General features: G+C 43.5%; 1 protein-coding gene across 2 annotated transcripts; it reads left to right on the plus strand.

The window, feature by feature from the left end:
- The first annotated feature begins 15 nt into the window (after positions 1 to 15).
- Positions 16 to 2,340, plus strand: MOAP1 (modulator of apoptosis 1). 2 transcript variants are annotated; one of them, XM_084890848.1, is made up of 2 exons: positions 16 to 371; positions 519 to 2,340. In XM_084890848.1, exon 2 carries the CDS (start codon positions 628 to 630, stop codon positions 1,696 to 1,698), a length of 1,071 nt encoding a protein of 356 aa, XP_084746974.1. In that variant the 5' UTR covers positions 16 to 371; positions 519 to 627; the 3' UTR covers positions 1,699 to 2,340. The 2 variants fall into 2 exon arrangements, with proteins under 2 accessions (XP_084746974.1, XP_084746973.1); XM_084890847.1 differs by having other exon boundaries at positions 41 to 395.
- Positions 2,341 to 16,845: the final 14,505 nt, after the last annotated feature.

A 16,845-nucleotide genomic window follows, 5' to 3' on the forward strand; every position in this document is an offset into this window, starting at 1 on the left:
AGGGTGCGTCACCCCCGCGGCGCCGCCTCCTCGGACACGCCCCAAACAGCTCCTGCGGGGAGCCCGGCTGCGGTTGCGGCAGCTGCGGGTAAGTGCGTGTCTGTCTGTTCAGGTGGGCGGCCATCTCGGCCTCGCCTCGCTCGCGACTCTGGTCGCCTCATCGCTCCTCGCCGCGGAGAGAGCCGCCGAGTCCAGGGGGTCCGCCATCCCTCCCCGACCCGCGTCGTGCCTCTACACAACCTGTTTGCTGTGCCCGTCGGAGCGGAGGAGAGGCCATCCTCCGGCTCCTCAGGGCTGGCCTCCGGGGAAGCGTCGGGAGCCGACCCTAACGCCTCGTCTGCTGCCGGGGAACGCAGGCCATGGACCGCTAGGTGACGGCGGGGCGCCCGAGGAGGGTAAGATGGCTGCTTGCCGCAGTGGGGCCGCCCGGCGTCGCCCGCCGGCTAGGGGACGCGGGGCTTTCGGGGGGCCCTGGGTCCTTGTCACCTTCAGCTGACCTGACTGCTTTGTCCTCACAGGACCTGGAGCTCGGGACGCTGACGGAGCTGCCTCGGAGGAGGACCGTGAATTGCGGCGGCATCCCTACCCCCGACTAATTGGGCGTTGAGATAGATTGCGTGGGGCACCATGACGCTGAGGCTCTTGGAAGACTGGTGTAGGGGGATGGACATGAACCCTCGGAAGGCGCTGTTGATCGCCGGCATCCCCCAGTCCTGTAACGCGGCCGAAATCGAGGAGGCTCTGCGCGCCGGGCTAGCGCCCTTGGGCGAGCTCAGGCTGCTGGGGAGGATGTTCCGGAGGGACGAGAACAGGAAGGTGGCCTTAGTGGGGCTTACCCAGGAGACTAGTGTTGCTCTGGTCCCGAAGGAGATACCCGGGAAAGGGGGGAGTTGGAGAGTGATCTTTAAGCCCCCTGACCCGGAAAATGAGTTTCTAACCAGGCTAACCGCATTCTTAGAAGGAGAGGGCATGACATTGGGGGAGCTGACCAGAGCTTTTGGGTATGGGAACGACCCTCTTGACCCAGACCAGAACCCCATCCCAGAAGCGCGGGCCCCCCTGTTGGCACAGGCGCTAGATGAGGCTCTCCAGCCTGCCCTGCAATACCTGAGCTACAAAAAGCTGAGGGTATTCTCGGGCAGTGACCCCCCAAGGCCTGGCGAAGAAGACTTTGAATCCTGGCTGTTTCACGCCACTCAGATGATGAAGGGCTGGCAGGTGTCAGATGCCGAGAAAAGACGGCGATTGATAGAGAGCCTTAGAAGCCCAGCCTCTGATGTCATTCGTGTCCTCAAGATAAACAACCCTTTCATTAAGGTCCCTGAATGCCTGAATGCTCTTGAGCAGGTTTTTGGGCTTATTAATAATCCTAGGGAGATGCAGATCCAATATCTGAGGACGCACCAGGATGAGGAAGAGAAATTGTGTGCTTACATACTAAGGCTGGAGCCTTTGTTACAGAAACTGGTAAAGAGAGGAACCATTGAGGGAGAGTTTGTGAATCGGGCCCGCCTGGACCAAATCATTGCTGGATTAGCGGACAAATCGCAGCGCAAGCAGCTTGCTCAGCTGGAGGAGAACGGCGTAGCCCCTGGCTTGTTGGACCTCCTGCAGCTGATAAAGGTTCAAGAGGCGAGTGACTCAGAGAAAGAGGAGGTGGTTCTCCAGGCAAAGTTAATAGAGGGACATTACACCTGAGTCTCAGGAAGCCAGGGAAGGACAGTGACAGTCGGCAGGGCCTGGAGGTAGAATAGTCCATATACCACCGTGGTAGACATTAACCCAGCCCTACCTTGTGATGCCCAGTTCTCAGTACAAATCCATTGTCAGTTGTGTGCCTATTTAAGGTCTCCTAAACGTATCGTTGACTAGGAAGACTAGTTCTGCACTGGTGTTTATATATTTAAATTCATCCCGGCCAATGTATCTTCACACAAAACTGTACAGAGTCCTATCACTGCATGTGTGCACTGCTCTGAGAGGAAAGCAGGGGTCACGTCCCTCTGCTAACCTGAGCTTACGGAGATGTCAGCTTGTGTGGTAGCAGGTGCACGTGTCGCATGTCACATGTGATTATGTATCAGCTTGTGGGTGTCTGTGGCCCTCCATTTATCACGATTGTGAGCAGTGGTTAAGATATTTTCTATGTGAACCAGAATTTTGTTGATTCTGTGCCATCAAGAGACAGAAGTAAATGCTGAAGTTCACTTTGCAGCTTCCATCTCTAACCTCAGGTTCCTGATGTGTGTCATCCTATGCCTAGCTGTGAATATCATCTTAATAGGTGTTATAAAATTATAAGTATGAACTTATAAAATAAAGGAATGCTGATGAAATGACCTCTTTTATTTGTTTGGTTTATATCGAGTTTCCAAAAGAAATTTCAAAAGTGTGAATCTGCAAGCCCACGTGGTCCCTAGGTGAGATGGCTGGAGAGAGCCTGCAGCACATGGAGGGGCACAGGTCGGGACACAAATCAGTGCACATAGCAGGGGAGCACATCGATGCAGCAGTGCATTGGTTTGAATGGTTTCCCAGCTAGTACTAAGTACAGGGACGAGATTTACATTCAGGCCGTCTATTTCCAGAGTCCTTGCTCTCAATCTATGTTATGCTGCCTGGTAAAATATTCATAGAAGCCTGTAAGAAACACCATCACTGCCCCTGTTTAATTTTTTGGTTACTCCTCACCCAAGGATATTTTTCCATTGATTTTAGAGAGAATGGAAACGGTGGGGAGAAAGAAACATCAGAGTGAGAGAGAAACACATCAATTCGTTGCCTGCAACCTAGGTACATGCCCGTGACCAGGAATCAAACCCGAGACCCTTAGTGCATGGGCTGATGCTCTGATCACTGAGCACACCGCCAGAGCACATGGCCCTTGTTTTACAGGTGAAAGGCTTGAGGCTCAGAAAGCCTCAGATCTAAGGGCAAAGGCACATAATTTGACTCCCAAGAGCGCGCCCTCTCTCTCTCTCTCTCTCTCTCTCTCTCTCTCTCTCTCTCTTTCTCTTCATAATATATATATATATATATATATATATATATATATATATATATATATATATATATAAAATTCTTTGATTTTTAGAGAAGAAAGGAGAGAAAGAACATCCATGTGAGTAGCACATGTGAGGGTGGAACATTGATTGACAACAATGGGACCTATAACCTTTCATTGCACAGGACAATGCCCAACCAACTGAGTCACACCCGGCAGGGTCTGGGAGCTTTTCTGAAGGTGCTCTGACGTGTGCATTTGGTAAACACTGCATCATCGTCAAACACCAAAAAAGGCAGCTGTGTTTAGGAAGTCATGTGAAATAAAACAAAAAAAACAACAAACCTATGTTCTTTAAAAATTATGTTTTGCCCGGCTGGCGTGGCTCAGAGGTTGAGTGTTGACCTGTGAAGCAGGAGGTCACAGTTCAATTCAGGTTTGTGCTCTGGTCCCGAAGGAGATACTTGAGCTCAGTCCCTCGTGCGGGGCATGCAGCAGGCAGACGATCAGTGATTCTCTCATCATTGATGTTTCTATCCCTCTCCCTCTCTGAAATAAAAAAATATATATGTATATTTTTTAAAAAGCTATGTTTCAAAATGAATGACAAAACCCTAAAAGATTATAACTTGTGTTGGGATTATAGGGCTAAAGTAGTTTTTTAATGTTTATTAAGTGTGTTTTTTAAACAAATATGCAAAGGAGGTGCTCAAGAAGGAAGTTGGCATTTTAAAGGACACAGGAACCAGCCTGAAAGAGCTCCCACTGGTGAAGCTATTACTTGAGCAACAAAATTCAATCATAACTCAAAATTGTATTTTAACCTAAATTATAAAACAAATATCTACAACTTCACGCTGATATGAATGAATGAATGACTTCTGTAAGTCTAAAACTATTCTTATATAAAATATTCATTGAAATACATACATAGATACATACATACATACATACATATTCAAGCAAATAATAAATGACCTGGGATGCCAGCCAGTGAAATAAGTGACTAGAGAGTGAAAAACTAGAGGGCCTCTTTTTTCCTAAAAATGGGTTATTCATTAAAAACATACACACAAACAAAAACAAAAATGCTTATTCATCTAAACACCACTAGGTGGCGGTAAGCACCCAGGTTAGGCCTGCGCCAGACAAAGCAGGGAAAAGGATTATTTCTTACATAAGTGGCATCATACCTGCCCCTCTTCAAAGACTGGAAAATTTCTCAAGTCTTTATGTGGAAAAATACTGAAGTGCTTGCTCAATGTAGGACAGTGACTTCCTCTCTAAGTCCCTGACACTTCTAGAATCTTCAGATCAGCTTGTCACAGAAGCCTGGCCTTGGTAAATGGACTGATCTGTCTATACAAGTGAGAACATCCTTTAAAATTTTATTTTTATTTTTATTGATTTCAGAGAAGGGAGTGGGAGAGAGAGATAGAAACATCAATGATGAGAGAGAACCCTTAATCGGCTGCCTCCTTCACACCCCACTCAGGGAATTAAGCGCGCAACCTGGGCATGTGCCCTTACCGAGAATCAAAGCCTGACCTCCTGATTCAGAGGTCAATGCTCAACCTGCAGCAGGAGTGCCGCTCAGCCAGAAGCCCGGCTCATGGCTGGTGAGCTCAGCAGTGGTGGTGAGAGTCTCTCCCGCCTCCACAACAGCACTGAGCAGCAAGCTAAGCAATAAGTGGTGAGCAGGCAGCAAGTTAGGAATGAGCAGGCGGGTGGTAAGGAGTGAGCAGGAGGGCGGTAGGAGCAAGGGGTCCCAGATTAGAGAGGGTGCAGGCTGGGTTGAAGGACACCCCCATCCCTGTGGGTGAATTTCATGCACCAGGCCTCTAGTATTGTATATAATAACCAGCATGGCTATCATTTGTTAAACTTCCTATGTGCCAGGCATGTTGCTAAATGCTTTACCTATATTACCTCATTTAACTTTAACTGCAGGCCCTTGTGCCTGTATTACTATTCCTGATTTCAAGTAAGGAAGCAGACCTTTGGGTAGGTAAAGTGGCCTGCCCAGAGTCACACAGCTAGAAGCGACAAAGAGCTGTCTGGTTCCAAAGCCAGTGCCTTAACCACTGTCCAGACCACACTGTCGGCCCCCGCCCAGCAGCCATAGCCTCTTCCTCCTTCGTATCTAAAGCCAGATTCGCTCACCCACTTTACAGAACCGTGAATTTCAGGGGAAACCCAGCCTTCCCAGCCCCTGCAGGAAGTGGGGGGTGGTTAATTTTAATTAGCTTAAGATGATTCTGTACCCTTCGCCGAGTCACTTGTTGGAGGCATGGGCAAATTACACAATTCTAGCCGGTGAAATGTGAGCTGCTGTTTTCAATCTTATTGTGTGTGGCACTGCTGCCAGAATGCCTCCGTTCAGATTCCCGCCTCACCGTTCTAACGCTGTGTCTCCCAAGTTACTAACCCTTCCTGGGCTTCAGCCTCTTCAGCAGAAAGTGGGGGTGACAATGGCTCTCCTCGTAGGAGCATTGCGAAGACCGAGTGAGTGAATGATGTGAAATATGGAGAATGGTACCTGCTATCTACTGAGTAGCCAATAAACATCTGTTGTGTTTGTTCCTTATTGCTGCACAGCCAATCACCCCAAAACTTGGTGACTGAAAACAGTCGTTACCCCTCAGTTTCTGTGGACCAGGAATCGGGGAGCGACTTCACTGGGAGGTCTGGCTCTCTGCTAGACCGCCACCCGAGGCGTCACCCAGGGCTGGAGACCTTCTCCCGAAGCTCACCCACGGGGCTGTGAGTGCCCCATGTTGGGGTGCCAGTTGCGAGTGTCCCCCCCACAACCCGCGTGGTTCAGGGTCCCGGTTCAGGGTTCGGGCTCTGGAGGAGGCCGCACGCAAATGAAAGAGACTAGAAAATATTAATTTGGAAATATTGGGGGCCAGGCGGGAGCCCCGCTCAAGGGGAAGGACTTCACCCCGCTCTGGCCTTGCTATCCCTTTTATTAAGACTATGGGAGGGGCGGAGCTTGAAGATGGCGACCTAACAGTCGGACTTGTTCTGACTCTGGTCCCAGAACAGATAAAAGTAACATCTGAGTCGCTCAGGGAGGGTTGATTGGCAGCTGAGGGGCAGCAGAGGTTTCAAGGAAGCTAGGCAGCGATCCGCTGGACAGGATTTCCAGCCGGTGGCCAACACAGCCACAGCGGCGGCCGCGGCGGCTGTGGCGGCGGCAGAAGCAGAGGCGGCGGCGCTGTGAGAAAGGAGTGGCTTCTCTGAGGCCTGGAAAGCCCACTGCGGAGAGCTCCATCCAGTAGCTGAGACGCCCGAGTTGGCGCTGGCGTGTGGATTCAAAGGAGTTCTTCGGTCACCCACGGAAAGGTCAGAATTTGCAGGGAAAGCCTGAGAGATCGCGGTCCCGCGGTGCCGGCAGCCACAGTAGCCGGGGAGTTCCGGCCCTGCCTCCATGCAGCGCCCGCAAAGCTGAGCCCTAAGAAGGCTGCAGCGACATCTAGTGCTGGGTTTGGCATAAGCTTCCCCAGAAGCGGGAATTTTTTTTTTTTTTTTTTTTTTTTTTTTTTTTTTTTTTTTTTTTTTTAAAGCCAGGGGACACGGGACAGAGTGTTAAGAATCGCGGCTGTCCCGCCAAGGGCGGAGCATCTGGACACCTCGGCGCCTGATCCCCTTCACCCCCTAGCTTCGGAATACTAGGGAAGATCAGCCTAGATGGGCATATCCGGGGAATTTGCAGGGAGAAAGTGCCTCCCTGGAAACAAGGGATCGGAGCCAGAAGAGATAGTCTGGGAGCCAGCTGGCACCCTGCCAGCTAGAGCCATAGAGAAAGAAGGCCGGAGCAACCAAAAAGACTGGGAGGTCAAACCGGAAACACTGACACCTAAGAGCTGAATTACAAACTGCCCTTCTTTTTTTTTTTTTTTTTTCCTTTCTTTTCTTTTGTCTTTTAATTAATCAAAAATAAATGGACACAAATATCTAAGATATAGTCTACTAAAAATTAAGGATTACCTTACAAAACTGAGGTGCAGTGGAAAGCTGGGAACTGCAAGACTGTCTGGTCCGAGAATCAGAAGTGCCAAATACATTAACTGAGGAAGTGAGTGACCAGTACTGGTCATTTTTATGCTAATTTTGCTATACTTTATTTTATTTTCATTTTTTACATCTTTTATTTAATTTTCATTTTTCATATCTTTTACTTAAGAAACAATTTTTTTTCTTTTTTCCTTACTTGATTTTACCTTTTCAATTACTACATTTTTCAATCTCTATCACTATTACTACTGCTATTTTGCAATTTTTTTAAAAAAAATTTTTATTTATTTTTTTTTTCTTTCTTTCTTTTCTTTTTTTTCTCTCTCTAGTACCATTTTATTTTTTCTTTATTTTACATTGGGAGTAACCTTCATTCTATTTTAATCTCTACTATAGCATCATTCAACCCTATCTCAACTCAACCTTTACACTATCACTCTCTTACTAAACTTTACCCTTTAGTCTACAGTTTATCCTATCCCTTTCCGGCTTTAATTTTTCCTCTATTCTCTCTCTATACCCCCTGCTAAAGCTCTCACTATACTTATAGACCTAAGTTCCAACCCCTGATCCAAGTGTATAAATACCAATCTCTGCACTATATTAACTAGTTAAAAAAAAAAAAAATCCATTCTCCCCTCTATCCTTTTCGCATTGTATGTGTGAAGGTTGATTATTGTGAATTTTTATGCCTTTTAGTGAAATTGTTATGCTTATTCCTGTATTGTTATTGTTGCTTTGTATTTTTTTTTAAATCCTCTGTTTTTGTTTGTTTATTTTACTTCTGTATATCATAGCCTTACTTAATAATAGTGGATATTGTAGTTTGTATTAATCTCCAAGTATTGTTACTGGCATTGGCTGGGTCCAGAGGTTTTTCTATGGCAATTTTCTCCATATATATATAGTTTGTTTCCCATTTCTCTTTTAGTTTGCTTCTTCTCTTTCTCTCTCTCTCTCTCCCTCTTCTTTTTTTCCCTGTTTTCCAACTTCATTTTGTCATTACTTTTTTCTTCTTCTTCTTTTTCTATCTCTTTATCCCTCTTTTTTTTTTAATTTACTTAATTTTTTTTTTTTAATTTTAATTTTATTTTTTTTTAATTTTTCTTTATTTTATTTTTACCTTTATTCCTTCTCTCCTATCCCCTAAGTTGCCTTTCTCTAGTGGTCACCTTTATTAGAGGTTATTAATATTGTAAATACATTCCTGTTAAGTGCCGCTTGTGTTGTACCTGGTAGTGTTGTATTTTGTACCTCAAAATCAATGCAGGAGAAGGAATACCACATAACCAGACATCCTGAAAAGAGAGGCCATGGGGAGACAAAAACATAGTCCGCACTTGAAAGAAAAGCAGGCATCACCAGAAAAGGAAGTAAACGAGCCAGAGGTAAGCAGCCTGCCAGAGCAAGAATTCAGAGTAATGATCATAGCATGGCTAAAAAGAATGGAAGAGAAATTTGACAAAAGCCAAGAAGAAATGAGAAAGAACCATGAGGAAATGAAGGAGAGCCATGAGGAACTGAAGAAGAACCAAGAAGAAATGAAAAGTGACATCGCTACCATGAAGAACTCAATAGAAAGCATCAAGAGTAGACTAGATGAAGCAGAGGACCGCATCAGTGAGCTAGAAGATAAGATGGAAAAAAATACCCAAGTAGAGCAACTTCTAGAAAAAAAGATTAAAAAGCAGGAGGAGAGCCTACGGGAGCTTTGGGACAAAACAAAACAAAATAATATTCGAATAATAGGGGTTCCAGAAGGAAAGGAAACTGAGGTAGACATGGAAAAAGTATTTCAAGAAATAATGACAGAAAACTTTCCTGAAATAGAAAAGAAAAAACCCACACAAATCCAAGATGCCCGCAGAGTCCCAAGCAAAATGAATCCCAGAAGACAGACTCCAAGGCACACTATAATTAAATTGGCAAACAACAACGACAAAGTAAGAATCTTAAAAGCAGCCAGAGAGAGACAGAAAGTTACATACAAAGGAACCCCCATCAGACTAGCAACTGATTTCTCAACAGAAACTTATCAGGCCAGAAGGGAATGGGATGAAATATACAAAGTCATGCAAAGGAAGGGTCTGAATCCAAGAATACTGTACCCAGCAAGGCTATCAATCAAAATTGAAGGGGAAATCAGGAGCTTCACAGACAAAAAAAGACTGAAGGAATTTATCTCCACCAAACCAGCAATGCAAGAAATGCTAAAGGGTCTACTGTAAAAATAAAGAAATAAGAAGTGAAGAAGGAACACGGGTATAGAATAAAAATGGCGTCAAATGAGTACCTATCAATAATAACCTTAAATGTAAATGGATTAAATGCTCCAATCAAAAGACATAGGGTAACAGATTGGATAAGAAAACAAGACCCATACATCTGTTGTCTACAAGAAACCCACCTCAGAAAAAGAGATGCACACAGACTGAGGGTGAAGGGATGGAAAAAAGTTTTCCAGGCAAATGGAAATGAAAAAAAAGCTGGGGTAGCAATACTTATATCTGACAAATTAGATCTCAGAGTGAAGGACATAACAAGAGATAATGAAGGCCACTTCATAATACTAAAGGGAACAATCCAACAAGAAGAAATAACCCTGGTAAATATATATGCACCCAATACAGGAGCAACCAAATACATTAAAAAACTGCTAGAGGACATTAAGGGAGAGATTAATAGCAATACAATCATAGTAGGAGATTTTAATACCCCACTGTCACCCTTCGACAAATCATCTAAACAAAAAATCAGCAAAGAAATATCAATCCTAAATGACTCACTAGACCAGATGGAATTAATTGACATCTTCAGGACACTCCACCCCAAAGCCACAGAATATACATTCTTCTCAAGTGCACATGGGACATTCTCAAAGATAGACCACATTTTGGGACATAGGCAAAGTCTCTTCAAATTCAAGAAGATAGAAATCATATCAAGTATCTTCTCAGACCATAATGGCATAAAACTGGAAATTAACTACAATAAAAATAATCCAAAGAAATCAAACACATGGAGACTAAACAGCTTGCTATTAAACAAGGACTGGGTTACCAGAGAAATCAAGGAAGAAATTAAAAACATCCTGGAAACAAATGACAATGAAAGCACAACAATCCAAAATCTTTGGGACACAGCAAAAGCAGTTTTGAGAGGGAAGTTCATATCCTTACAAGCCTATTGCAAAAAACTAGAAAAAATAGTAACAGATGATCTAACTCTACAACTCAAAGAGTTAGAAAAGGAGCAACAAGAAAAACCCAGTGTAAGCAGAAGGAAGGAAATAACAAAAATCAGAGCAGAGATAAACGACATAGAGACCAAAAAAACAATACATAAGATCAACAAAACCAAGAGCTGGTTCTTTGAAAGAATAAACAAGATAGATGGACCTCTAGCCAGGCTAACCAAGAAACAAAGAGAGAGGACCCAAATAAACAAAATCAGAAATGAAAGAGGTGAAATAACAACAGACCCCACCGAAATACAACGGATTGTTACAAAATACTACGAACAACTCTATTCCAACAAACTGAACAACCTGGAGGAAATGGACATATTCCTAGAAAAATACAAACTTCCAAAACTCAATCAGGAAGAATCTAAAAATCTCAATAGACCAGTGACTTGGGAAGAAATTGAAACAGTCATCAAAAAGCTTCCAGCAAACAAAAGCCCAGGGCCAGATGGCTTCACAGGAGAGTTTTACCAAACATTCAAGGAAGAACTAAAACCTATCCTCCTCAGACTATTCCAAAAAATTCAAGAGGAAGGAACACTTCCAAACTCCTTCTATGAAGCCAGCATCACCCTAATACCAAAACCCGATAAAGACAACTCAATGAAAGAGAATTACAGGCCAATATCCCTCATGAACATAGATGCCAAAATCCTCAACAAAATTCTAGCAAATCGGCTCCAGCAGAGCATCACAAAGATCATACACCATGACCAAGTAGGATTTATACCAGGAATGCAAGGTTGGTACAATATCCGCAAATCAATAAACGTGATACATCACATAAACAAGTTGAAAGATAAAAATCATATAGTCATATCAATTGATGCAGAAAAAGCATTTGATAAAATCCAACACCCTTTCCTGATAAAAACTCTTAACAAGGTGGGAGTACAAGGATCATACCTCAACGTAATAAAAGCTATATATGATAAACCCACAGCAAACATCATACTCAATGGGCAAAAACTAAAACCATTCCCTCTAAGAACAGGAACAAGACAGGGATGCCCACTATCGCCACTCCTCTTTGACATAGTACTGGAAGTACTAGCCATTGCAATTAGACAAGAGGAGGAAATAAAAGGCATCCAAATTGGAAAAGAAGAAGTAAAGTTATCCTTATTTGCAGACGACATGATATTGTATATAAAAAACCCAAAAGACTCCATTAAAAAACTAATTGGCTTAATAAATGAATTTGGCAATGTAGCAGGATACAAAATTAACACCAAGAAATCTATGGCATTTCTATACACCAACAGTGAGTTTATAGAAACAGAGACTAAAAAAGCAATTCCATTTACGATCGCACCAAAAAAATTAAGATACCTAGGAATAAACTTAACTAAGGAAGTAAAGGACCTATTTGCGGAAAACTACACGACACTGAAAAAAGAAATAGAGGAAGATGTAAACAGATGGAAGAACATACCATGTTCATGGATTGGTAGAATCAACATCATCAAAATGTCCATACTTCCTAAAGCAATCTATAAGTTCAATGCACTCCCCATTAAAATACCAACGGCATATTTCACTGACCTAGAAAGAACTCTCCAAAAGTTCATTTGGAACAATAAAAGACCCCGAATAGCCACAGCAATCCTGAGAAAGAAGAGTAAAGTAGGAGGTATCTCAATACCAGACTTCAAACTGTATTACAAAGCCACTGTTCTCAAAACAGCCTGGTACTGGCACAAAAACAGACATATAGATCAATGGAATCAAATCGAGAACCCAGATATCAACCCAAATCACTATGCTCAATTAATATTTGACAAAGGAGGCACTAATATACAATGGAGTCAAGACAGTCTCTTCAATAAATGGTGTTGGGAAAATTGGACAGATACATGCAAAAGAATGAAACTAGATCACCAACTTACACCATACACAAAAATAAACTCAAAATGGATACAGGACTTAAACATCAGACGGGAAACCATAAAAATACTTGAAGCATCCACAGGCAACAAAATCTCAGACGTATGCCAAAAAAACTTCTTCACTGATACTACCCCTAGTGCAATGGAAGCTAAAGAGAAAATAAACAAATGGGACTACATCAAAATAAAAAGCTTTTTTACAGCAAAAGAAACCATCAACAAAACAACAAGAAAGCCCACTGTGTGGGAGAACATATTTGCAAATGTTACCACTGATAAAGGTTTAATCTCCAACATCTACAAACAGCTTATACAACTAAATAAAAGGAAGATGAATGATCCAATTAAAAAATGGGCAATGGACCTAAATAGAATATTTTCAAAAGAAGACAGAAGGAAGGCCAAAAAGCACATGAAAACATGCTCAAAGTCACTAATTATCCGAGAGATGCAAATCAAAACAACAATGCGGTACCATCTCACACCTGTCAGAATGGCCAACATCAACAAATCAACAAACGACAAGTGTTGGCGAGGTTGCGGAGAAAAAGGAACCCTCGCGCACTGCTGGTGGGAATGTAGACTGGTGCAACCACTGTGGAGAACAGTGTGGAGTTTCCTCAAAAAACTGAAAATGGAACTCCCATTTGACCCAGTAATCCCACTTCTAGGAATATATCCCAAGAAACTTGAAACACCAATCAGAAAGGATATATGCACCCCTATGTTCATAGCAGCACAATCTACAATAGCCAGAATTTGGAAACAGCCTAAGTGTCCGTCAGCAGATGATTGGATCCAAAAACTATGGTACATCTACACAATGGAATACTATGCTGCCATAAAAAAGAAGGATTTCTCATCATTTGCAGCATCCTGGATGGAATTGGAGAACATCATGCTGAGTGAAATAAGCCAATCAATGAAAGAGAAACACCACATGACCTCACTCATTTGTGGATAATAAAGAACATTATAAACTGGTGAACCATAAGATAGATATAGAGACAGTATATCAACAAGTAGACTGTCAAGTTACAGTGGGGACAGGAGGAAGATCTGGGGGAGATAATAGATCAACCGAAGGACTTGTATACATGCATATAAGTGCAACCAATGGACACAAAACTCTGGGGAGGGAGGGGATGTGTGGGAGGGAGGGAGGGGGTAAAAAAAAAAATCAATAAAATATATTAAAAAAAAAAATAAAATAAAATAAAAAAAATAAAAAAAAATATAAAAAAAAAAAAAAAGACTATGGGACACACCCGTAGCCTCTAGGCGGGCAGTTCCAATAATAGCCAATCAGCGAGAATTTACGTAAGACTAAAAGGTGGATGTTGCTTCAGCTACCATGGTCTCAACTAGACAGTGGGTGCTGGGCTATGACCTTTCAGAGCTTCAAGGCTGACCAGCCTTTCCGGTTCCTCGTCCACATCTCCCTGCCAGTGAGGACCATGGGCGGCTTCCCACACGGGGCCTCTCCCAGGGGCTGCCTCATGACAGGCAGCTGACTTCCACCAGAAGCAAGCAACCCAAGAGAAAGTGAGGGAACACCCAAGGCGGAGCCACAGCCTTTCCATAATCTTATCTCAAAGGTGGCATCTCACCAGGCCAGCGTGGCTCCGTGGTGGAGCATAGTCCCGTGGTCGGCAAACTGCGGCTCGCAAGCCACATGCGGCTCTTTGGCCCCTTGAGTGTGACTCTTCCACAAAATACCAGAATCTCCATTTTGAAGAAGTGGCATTAGAAGAAGTTTAAGTTTTAAAAAATGTGGCTCTCAAAAGAAATTTCTGTTGACTAATAAGTTTGCCCACCACAGGACTAGACCTATGAACCAGGAGGTCATGGTTTAATTCCCTATCAGGGCCCATGCCCAGGTTACGGACTTGATCTCCAGTAGGGGGTGTGCAAGAAGCAGCTGATGAATGATTCTCATCATTGATGTTCCTATCTTTCCTTCTTTCTTCCCCTCTGAAATCAATTATATATATATATATATATATATATATATATATATATATATATATATATATATATAATTTTTTAAAAATGACACCCCATTACTTCTGTGACATTGTATTCATTAGGAGCAAGTCAAGGGAAGGAGATAACACCGGTGTGTGACCCCAGGAGGTGAGACTCTTTGGGGCTGAGAGGCTGCCCAGACCAGCTTTTTTTTTTTTTTTTTTTTTTTTTTTTTTTACTTATAAAGAGAACAAGTCTATAGTTTTGTAACTTCTACTTGATATTTAAGTAAGAAAATCTCTCTATTCAAGTCAAAAGAAAAAATACCCGTTCATTACATTGTTGGTCACTAACTCGTTCATGTATCAGAGTAATAAGCAGACGGTTGCTTCGTCCACTCTGCAGGCTGCCCTGGGCCTCGCAGGTTTTACCGCTAGTAGATGCCCAGCTTTTTCGAGCCCAGGCAGTCACCTCCTCAGGCTCCCTCGACTCCGAGCAGTAAATGCCCAGCTGCTTCCCAGTTCCCGATTCCCTTCCGATCTCACCTCCCTCCCACTGGAGTGCCCTTTAAGAAGCAATAACCCACAGGCCCCTACCACGCCCATCCTGGGTGTGGGGAAAGACTTACCCTGTACCACCCAGCTTCTTGCTTCTGAGAAACTATGCCTTCAGTGTGCAACCAAAGCTTTTTTTTTTTTTAATATATATTTTATTGATTTTTTATAGAGAGGAAGGGAGAGGGATAGAGAGTTAGAAACATCGATGAGAGAGAAACATCCATCAGCTGCCTCCTGCACACTCTTCACTGGGGATGTGCCCGAAACCAAGGTACATGCCCTTGACCGGAATCGAACCCAGGACCCTTCATTCCACAGGGGGACGCTCTATCCACTGAGCCAAATCGGTTTGTGAGCAATCAAAGCTTTTAATGCGTGCCTTTCTTCATCTAAGTAACCAAATAATCTGATGAACAGCATGGATCCAGAGACACAGAAGCATGGAATAGTGTGCGGAGTCTTGGAGGGAAGGATGCGGGTGGCTGGATGGGTGGGAGGTTATCAATCAAGGACCTTGTAAGCATACAGTATTTGCATGGGCCATGGACGCAAACAATAGGGCAATAGGGCAGTGAGGCCCTGAGGTGGGGTTGGGGGTGGGCTGGAGGGGGCCAGTGGGGGAAAAGGAGGACATATGTAATGCTTTCAACAATGGAGAACTATTTAAAAAACTAAATAAGGGAAAAATAACATCGCGGCCTTTCTTTTATCTCTAATGAATGCCATTCATAGAAATGTATTCTCATAAGGATGTTCACAAAGAGTGGGCTAAAAGACTTACTTGCAATACTATTTATCATTGTGGGGGAGGAAAAAAAGGGAACCTTATCAACTCCCAATAATGAGTGATAGGTTGAGTAAACTATGCCATGCCCAAAGGGCTACAGACTTGGTAGCCATTACAACAAAACTGTGTTGGGTGAAATTGCCGTTTTTGTAAGTTGAAACTAGATGCATTTTGGTAATTTCATATGGTTCAACCTAATAGAAGGCGGTCTCTTGGCATGCAAGTAGGTTTACAACCTGCTAGTGAGTGAAAAAAGCAGAGTACCGCAGTATTGATAGAATAATCTCGTTTTTCTGATGACAAACGCCCATAATTATATCTGTAAAGGAAAACGTCTGGAAAAGCATACCTGTGATGTTAACAATGGTTTATCTTTGGTGGTAGAACTATGAGCAATTTTATCTTTTTTTTTTTTTTTAATGAAGTTTCTGTTCTCCTCCAATGAATACTCCCTACTGGTATAATATTTACAGATTCTTAAATAAAATAAGACAAACAATAAGAGGCACACCCTAGTCTCCTAGTTTTTATTAGTAATTTGTGATTCATTAAGCAGGACAGGTGCTAAGCAGCAGGACAGTGCCCATCCGGGCCAGCGGGAGGGGATTTATTCTATACGAGGACAACAGCCCTGCCTGCGAGGCTCAAAGACAGACTTCCTTCTCTAAGTGACTGAGCCTATTGGACTTTAGTCGAGACCAGAGCAACTGTAGACTCTTGTGCACACTCCCCCGGATGTCTGGTTAGACACTTGTTTTTCTCTCCAGCACCCATTCTGCCTCCTTCCAGCAATACCCCAGTTCTCACTTGGGGGTTCTCTCACCCACAGCGTAGCCGTAGTTTGAGATGGATTGATGGCCTAACCAGTGTTTCCCAAAGTGTGGTACGCGTACCCCTAGGGCTACGGGAAGAGTTAGGTGGGGGTACGCGTTGCACCGGAGTTTGGTGGGTATATGCACTGCACCGTGCTTAGCTGCGCCTAATTCTACATTCTCATGAATACGAGGGGTACTCAGCGTTACGAAAATTATAGAAGGGGTACACATATGTCAAAACTTTGGGAAACACTGAATTAAGCTAAAGAAATCAGTGAGTCCCCAGGTGGGCCTGGGACCGATCAAAGTGGCTGAAGCATGAACCCCATGTCCTAAGCTCCCTCTCCCCGCCTTCCTGTTGAATGTTAAATTGGTATAGCTTTATGCCCCGGCCAGGGTGGCTCAGTTGGCTGGGTGTTCTCCTGTGCACCAGAAGGTTGCCAGCTCGATTCCCGGTGAGGGCCCATGCCCAGGTTTCAAACTCAACACCTGGTAGGGGATGGGCATGAGAGAGCCGGTTGATGTTTCTCTCTCTCTACCTCTCCTTTCCTTTTCAGTCCC

Source organism: Pipistrellus hanaki (assembly GCF_964339955.1).
Source record: "Pipistrellus hanaki genome assembly, chromosome: 1".
Classification (NCBI taxonomy): Eukaryota; Metazoa; Chordata; class Mammalia; order Chiroptera; family Vespertilionidae; genus Pipistrellus; species Pipistrellus hanaki.

Excerpts from the sequence above, each read along its gene's own strand:
- MOAP1 (XM_084890848.1), top strand. The coding sequence starts at position 628 with ATGACGCTGAGGCTCTTGGAAGACTGGTGTAGGGGGATGGACATGAAC.